Source organism: Eurytemora carolleeae, unplaced genomic scaffold, assembly GCF_000591075.1.
Source record: "Eurytemora carolleeae unplaced genomic scaffold, Eaff_2.0 scaffold32, whole genome shotgun sequence".
Lineage (NCBI taxonomy): Eukaryota > Metazoa > Arthropoda > Copepoda > Calanoida > Temoridae > Eurytemora > Eurytemora carolleeae.
In genome coordinates, this window is record NW_019396068.1 from 79694 (window position 1) to 88077 (window position 8384).

At 34.2% G+C, this 8384-nt stretch overlaps 1 protein-coding gene across 1 annotated transcript; it reads left to right on the forward strand.

Annotated features, from left to right (window-relative positions):
- Positions 1 to 71: 71 nt before the first annotated feature.
- On the forward strand, positions 72 to 7707 carry LOC111711459 (uncharacterized). The gene is made up of 5 exons (XM_023485834.1): positions 72 to 694; positions 3315 to 3430; positions 6075 to 6194; positions 6671 to 6872; positions 7623 to 7707. Exons 1-4 carry the CDS (start codon positions 107 to 109, stop codon positions 6813 to 6815), a joined length of 969 nt encoding a protein of 322 aa, XP_023341602.1. The 5' UTR covers positions 72 to 106; the 3' UTR covers positions 6816 to 6872; positions 7623 to 7707.
- The last annotated feature ends 677 nt before the right edge of the window (positions 7708 to 8384 follow it).

The following is an 8384-nucleotide window of genomic DNA, read 5'->3' on the forward strand; positions in this document are numbered from 1 at the left end:
CCATATATATATATGTTTGAAACTGAAGTACCTGTATTGAAATATTATAGTGTAATTAAACCCAAAATAAAACTACTGTTAAAAATTTATAAGATATTGATAAAATATGTCTGGTGGGGACGCCAGGTTCAGGAATTCTCTCCCGGGCCCCGGGTCCTACCAGCAGGGGACGGGACGCCAAGATTACGGTCAACCTAGGTTTCCAGGATCATACTCTGGTCAGACCAGTTATGGATCCACTCAGCGGATGGTTGGAAACCCTCTGAGCAAAAGGAATTATCCAACTCAACCTGGGGCTCAGGAGAATAGTTTAAGAAGTCTCCACCAGAAGAACAGACTGCTACGCGCGCAGATTGGAGTCCCTTCAGTCCAGCTTAATCGTTCGGTAGGACTTCAGCAACCTGGTGGAGCTTATATGGACGGGGATAACGGTTTCCATGCTCCAGGTGGTGTTGCGAATATCAGAGGAGGGTATGGAAACTTAAAGGACGGACTAGTTAAGCAACAACCTTTTAATTCACACCAACAACCGTTTAATTCACAGCAATTTGATCCACAGCTACAGCCGTTCAATCCACAGCAATATAATCCTCCCCAACAGCAGTATAATCCACAGCAACAGCAGTTTACTCCACAACAGCATCAACTGCCGCAACAGCAATATCCGCAGCTCGGAACCGTAGTTAATAATCAGGTGGCTGCGGCATTTTTCCACGTCAACTTAAACGTAAAAAAAGTATTTGTGAATGGTGTTGAAACGAGAAGGTCGATAAAATGAAACATTGCTATTGGCAGTAATTTTACCAATAAAAGGGATGTCCATAAAAAATAATCAATGTTTGAGAAAAAACCAATATTTCATTCACCCATTGTGAATCTGACAATACATGCTACTTTATTAATGGACTTGAAATAATATTACAATCCCTTTGAGCAATAAATAAGTGCAAGTCTTGCCTCAATTTGGTGGATTTTTGATCCATTGATCATTACTGTTACTTCTAAGGTAGTAAAACAAAGTTTCATTAGCAAGTGTATAAAAGATAAAATGTTGAATTAAGGACAGAATTAAGAATTTACTTCGAAAATTAAATATAATGCGCTAGCAATGATTTGGTTCTCCTTTTATCAAGATTCCATGGTTTGAAGGTTAAAAAGTTTTTCAAGGATTATTATTTAAGAAATAAGATTTTCTCAAACTTGAAAAAAAAGCTATAATTTGTGCTACATTTCTCTTAAATTGTTTTGCTTTTTGTGCCGTAAATAACTTTTTGAGTTTCGTATTAGGGATTTTTCATTAATACAGACAAATTGGGTATCATAGTTAATTCAATCTTCCAAAAAATAGATTAAAAAATCTAAGAATCTATTGATTATCACATCCCATATTATCCTGTTCAGTAATAGTTTTATCCAGAGGCGTACACAGGAATTAGTCTATGGGGAGGGGAATAATTTTTTCTTCAAAGGAGGGAGGGGCTAAGCAACCACTGGGGTCTGAAAACCTCCTAGAAACCATAGATTTTACTCAGGGGGTGGATCCCCCCACCCCTGCAAGGGATAGGTACAGAGCAACCATGACCCCCGTTAACTGACATCCGCTGCATTCTGATTCGCAGAATGACCTCCTAGCCAATTGAAATCATCTCATCTCCGTACCTCACGCTACGTCTCCAAGCCTCCACAACTCTGTCTCCAAGAACAAATATTTGGCTTTTACATCCACCAAAAACCTTTCATCGAGCAATCTCGACAATATAAAAAAGTTTTTGATGATACATTAACAATTTGCAGTAAAAATTCTACTTAAATTGGGATTAATTAAGACTTCTATTTTTGTTTTCTAAATTTCACAAATTCCTTGTGCACAGCTATTGCAGCTTTATATAAAGATAGACAAATTTTAAACCACCTTACAGGTGTATCATCTCCGAATGAATCTAGGTATAGGAGCACCAATTTAAAGAACTTAATAGTTTTTTAAATACTTGAATAATATAGAAGAATAAAAGCACGAACTTAAGTATATTACAAAAACTATTATGTTTTGTAAAATGATATAAAATTTGTCTATCTTTGTATAAAGCTGCAATATTTATGCACATTGCACACGTTAAAAAATTTGCGAAATTTAGAATACATTAAATACATTTTTGATCATGTGGAGATTTTTCGAAAAACAAAACTTGGTGAATGTAAAAGCCAAATATTTGTTTTCGGAGATAAGAATGCTGGACGTGGAGACAGAGTTGCAGAGGCTTGGAGACGTAGCGTGAGGAACGGAGATGGTTTTGATTGGCTTGGAGGTCATTCTGTGAATTATGAGGCTCCGGAGGTCAGTTTGTCGGGGCTCATGGTTGCTCTGCATCCCCTCCCTACCATTGCAGTGCACGCCTCTGGCTCTGACATATATATTAATTAAAAATAACTATTTAATTGAATGTTAATTAACATTATCTAATAAAACTACTGGGGAACTTGAGAATATTTTATTTTTATTTTCCTTGCAGCTCCATTTAGTTGGTGAATAAGTATTTCTTTCAAACTGCGTTAATTTCTTATTTTTTCCCTGTTTAATTAGACCATAGTCCCATTAAGAATCTTGTTGAGTGTTAACCTCTCGGACTGTAGAATATAAGGGAATTTTTACTTCCTATGTAAATCTTTAAATGTTAATAAACGATGTGGCTATAAAACAAAATATATTATGGACCACGCATATTTAACAGTTAGGTTCTTATCCCAGTCAGGACTTTCGATCACAATTTGAACAATTAAAGATAAATTTTCCCTTTTTCTCCATAAGCTAAAAAAACTCTGACAAATTGTTGAACTATAAACCAATCGCGATTGAATTCAAATGAAAGAACCCGAACACCCTGGTTAGTCCAGGATGGCATATCAACGAAAGCGTCCTATGATAGATTTCAGTACCGACAACAAAGATTTTTCTGATACTCTCTTTTAATTTGTAACCAGACAACTGTTTTTTCTTTTCATTAAGAAATGTTGCCATGACCGTTGCAAGTTGTAATTGCCAAATCTAAAAAACGTTTAAAGTAGACTGCTAAAAGAAAATTTAAACTTTCCATAACAGAAAAAAGAAATTAAGACTAAAAACTATCTCTAGTTTTCTGGTTACATCTGAAGAGAAAAAAGACTGTGAAGTCGTGACTAAGGTCTAGTTTTCAGTGCAAAGTGGTTTATTGAACCTTCTTGCATTGATCCAGACAGCTATAAAAACTTTGTATTGTATCGATTTTCTACACTGGCTCCACTTATAAGAGTCCATTCGTAGCCCTGTTCTGTAATAGGTTGGAGTAGAACAGGAAAGGAAGACCTTGAACCCGGAGAAGGAGAAAAAGGAGGCGAGTTTGGTCGGAGGAGGAAGGATTAACGAAGAATCGAACAAGAAGTTCTCAAATCTCAGGTTTTTATCGTTTCTCTTTTATAAATATTTAATTAACATATTTCTTGGAGTTCGAACGTAAACGTGCGTTAGAAATTATGTATGCTGGAATTTAAAAGAGTATCGTTGAACGAAGCTTCCGAGTTTTCCTATATCTATATAAAATTGGAGGCGGTGCTCCTTTACACTATACTCTTAGAGGAGGCCAGTCCGCCCTCGCAAAGTTTTACAAAAGATTACTGTTTTTCGTATTATTCAACTTTTTGTAAAGTTTCTAATTTTTTTTTAGTGATTTAAAAATATTTAAAAGTTTTACTAGTTTTAATTTTTGTGAAAAACGACATGAACAAGGAAAGCCAATGTTGAACAGGATCAAATTGTTAATTTTTTTCGTTAATATTTTCTCAACAAACTTTAGGATGGCCATTTTAGGTATTAATGTGAGAGTTACTGTTGAAACCAAAATCAAAAATAAGATCCTATTAAACAAAGTAATAATGTTAAATAAGAAAGGGAAATTTTATGTTATAAGCTGAAGGGTTTTGTTCTGAGATGTTGGATGGGTCAATCTGCTGGACAATCCAGAGAGGATTTCAAGGATGTACATGGAGAGGAAAACTTAAGCCGCCCAAATTTACCAGATTAAGTTGTGCGCCGAAGCATTTTTCGAAGTGTCTTCTTTATAAACAAAAAAAAGATAGATAGATAAAAACCTCATATGATGTGACATCACATTAGGTTTTTATCTAATTATCTTGGGAGACGACATTTCCGTAAATTGGAGCGCATCGAGAGTAACCAACCTTAATAAAGAACCTTGCACGTAATAAACTCTAATTTCAATACTCCATATCTCTTCAACCTTGTCATGTAAACCTTCGCTTTATTCGTAATTGGACTATTTGATCTAACAGAATTCATAGATTGAATGTTTACGACATCTGGTTATAAAGAAATAGGGATTAGAAATTGGAATTTGTGGCGAGTGTTCAGTTCCTTTGCTATAAATATGATTTACGATGGAACAGATCAAGGAATATAAGAGGAACTCCCATCAAATAAAGTGTACTGCAGTTTCTTGGCTATAAATATGATTTGCGATGGAACAGATCAAGGAATATAATAGTAACTCCCATGAAATAAAGTGTACTGCAGTTTCTTGGCTATAAATATGATTTACGATGGAACAGATCAAGGAATATAAGAGGAAATCTCATCAAATAAAGTGTACTGCAGTTTTGGGAGTAATGTAATTTTCTGGAAGTTCGTCTTATATTTTTTGTACAGTTAATAATACTTAAGTACAGTTGTAATTTTCCAAATGATTTAAGTCAACAGGAGAAAGAATAGTTCCAGTGTTTTTTTTTCAGTCAAAACATTAAATATAGGCCAATATTGGCTAAAAATTGTCCATCAAAATCTTTAGCATTTGAGTATGATTAATATATCCACTGCATGCTTAATGCAAGGAAAATTATTTCAGAGGTGTACGCATCTTTGTAACTGTAGTGTACTGTCTCTGGGCGGTAATGTAAACACAAGACGGTTGTCGAAGCCTGAATCCATCTTTCACATAAATAATCAATGAAATATTCTGGTCATAGGAAACTATAATGTGAATAATCAAAATTATCAAAATTTAATGCTTTTTTAACCTCCTCGGATAACTGGTTTCAATATGTAAACAGAGTATACGCAACTGCAATTAACTTTCCTTGCATTATAACCTTGCCTAAATGCGTGTAAATGAATTGAACAGTGAACGCGTTCGACAAAAATTCTAATTTTCTAATCCCTGTTTCGTTTTAATCTAATGTCGTTGATGTAGGGATTAGAAAATTAAAGTTAGCGGGAATTGTTCAGTTCCTTTATCAAAATTTATTCCCATTTAGCAAACTCTGATAAGACCAAGGTTATAATGCAAGGAAAGTTAATTGCAGTTGCGTATACTCTGCGTACATATTGAAACCAGTTCTCTCTGGGCGGAATTTGTAAACAAGAATAGATGTATCGTTTAGTATCCGAGGAGGATAAAAGCATTTAATTTTGATAATTTACATAATAGTTTCCTATGACCAGAATATTTCATTGATTTTTTTATGTGAAAGATGGATCCTATGCAGGCTGTGACATCCGTCTTGTGTTTACATTACCGCCCAGAAACAGTACACTGCGGTACAAAAGATGCTTACACCTTTGAAATAACTTTCCTTGCATTATAACCTTGGCTAAAAGGAACTACATATATTATTCACTCATAGTACTGCAGATCTAGAGATATCTAATCTAAGATCAGAGCAGAAGATAAGCTTTTTGCAATATTGCAATTTTACAAGTTTGCAATTAGCGGCTTATGAATTGGGTTGAAAGGCGTATAATCGTGCATGTTAATATTGAAATTTTACAAGTTTGCAATTGCGGCTTATGAAGTGGGTTGAAAGGCGTATAATCGTGTATGTTAGTATTGCAATTTTCCTTTAATTGATATGTTACAAAGAAATATCATTTCTAAGGTTTACCGTACAATGATGTTATTAATTGCGTTTGTGTCTTATTAATTTAGCTTACTTAAGAATTTAGAAGAAAACAGTTTTCTCGATTTGAAAAATTCACATGATTGGTTTTGTTTTATTATACACTGTTTTGAATATGTGTTCATCTTCAGGATATTGACTGGGCGTGTGAAGCGTGTGAAGGAATGGATAAACTTCCAGCTTTCATTTCCTGTTCTTTTCGTGGTTCATGGCCGACTCCTAGCCGCAGTGCAAAGTATTGGAAGCACCAGGTAGTTCTAGGGATTGGTCACGAAAAATAGTAAATAAAGCATCTTCAGATTCTGAATCGATGGGAACTACATTTATTTCAGTCGTGATCGTTCACGAGTCAGCTAAACTTCTTGTTTTTATAAGTTGGTGTTTTGGAAATTTAAAAGATAAATACTTAATTCAAGAAATTTTAAACCAAATATAACTCTTCAACATTCCCAATTCTAAACATTACCCTCTAAACTTTTATTCAATCCATAATGCTGAAGATATAGTCGGTTTTCTAGCTTGTTAAGTGTTTAATTCAGACAATTTATTTCATTGTTTCTTCATTAAATTCGCAAAACAATTTTCAAAGAGAAAAAAACGGATAACTCATTCATTTTTGAGTAGACTAAGCTTTTAAGGGTACCGTTATGAATCTGACATAAAAGCCGGCCATTTTAAAGTTCTTCTACAGTCAAACAATTTAAGTATATATATTGTTTATTTGAAGGGTTGGAGAGGATAGGAATGTCTCCAGGAAGACCTTTGTACTGGTAGATCTGGAGGATAAAGCGCAGAGGCTGAGATGCGTCTATTATGAGATAGATCGGAGACTGGATCTTCTAGACAGTGGGACAAGAGTTAAGGTAAAGTAGGTTTATTATGAGATAGATCGGAGACTGGATCTTCTAGACAGTGGGACAAGAGTTAAGGTAAAGTAGGTTTATTATGAGATAGATCGGAGACTGGATCTTCTAGACGCTGGGACAATGGTTAAGGTAAAGTAGGTTTATCATGAGATAGATCGGAGACTGGATCTTCTAAACAGTGGGACAAGAGTTAAGGTAAAGTAGGTTTATTATGAGATAGATCGGAGACTGGATCTTCTAGACGCTGGGACAATTGTTAAGGTAAAGTAGGTTTATCATGAGATAGATCGGAGACTGGATCTTCTAGACGCTGGGACAATTGTTAAGGTAAAGTAGGTTTATCATGAGATAGATCGGGACAAGAGTTAAGGTAAAGTAGGTTTATTATGAGATAGATCGGAGACTGGATCTTCTAGACAGTGGGACAAGAGATAAGATAAAGTAGGTTTACTATGAGATAGATAAAAAAATCTGCTTTCAACACAAAATCTCACCTTTTTATTTTTTAAATTGGTTCATTAGATCCATATTTTATAAGGCGGATCCAAGACCTTTTCGCATAAAAATTAAATGAATCCCATGCATTGTATTAAATGATACATAATTTGTATATTTTGATGCTTTAAAAATCGTAATTTAAAAATATTGAATTAGCCATGTAAAGAAAATAAGAACTGCCGGAACTTTAAGATGGTTGCGGCATTGAAGGTAGAATAGTTGTGGCTCATCAATGCTTAACCTCCCCCCCCCCATCTTAGAACCCTGTATCTAGCGAGGACAATATTTCAAACGTTTAAATCAAGTGATCTCCAGGTGACAGGGCGAGGTCAGGAGGATGGAAGTATCCTCGCATTTAGTATGATCGAGGTTAACCCTAGTCTGGAGGACAGATTCCTTCCTAGGTGCGATCTTTATTGAAAATATTGAAGAAAAAAAACATTTTAAGAATTGAAAAATATTGAAAACTACTGTTAAAAATACTGAAATTTATGTTAAAAACATTTATAATACGCGGAAATTACTTTTAAAAGAAGTGCATGCTAAATTTTAAACGAATTTTAAAAATTATCTTTAAAGTTTGCTTTAAATACTGAGAAATAATTAAAGAAACTGAGTACTTGCCACATTCTCTATTTTCGTAATCCTTTGAAGACCTTTGATATTTCAAACTATATAATTTGTGAGATAACATTTCAATTATTTTAAACTTTCTTCAAAGCAGCTAAAAAAACCTTGATTTGTTACTTGATAATGTTAACCATTGATATTTATAGTTAAAAAATGTTTGTCAGTTATCAACCCCAGCTTTAGTATTAACCAAGAGGTTTTTACAACATTTTAATCCTAGGATATAAATGAACTGAAAATCAAATTAAATATGTAATCATGTATCATGTAATCTTTAAACGCAAATAAAATTTTCCGTGACATTAAGAGGCATTTGACAAAAATAAACGTTTAGTTAGAATGGTAAATCTACTACATTAGACCATGGACCGAATTTAATGAATTTGAGTTCGCTGACCTACCTTACTGTCGATTCAAATGCAATTGTCAGTTCTGCAGTATATAGTT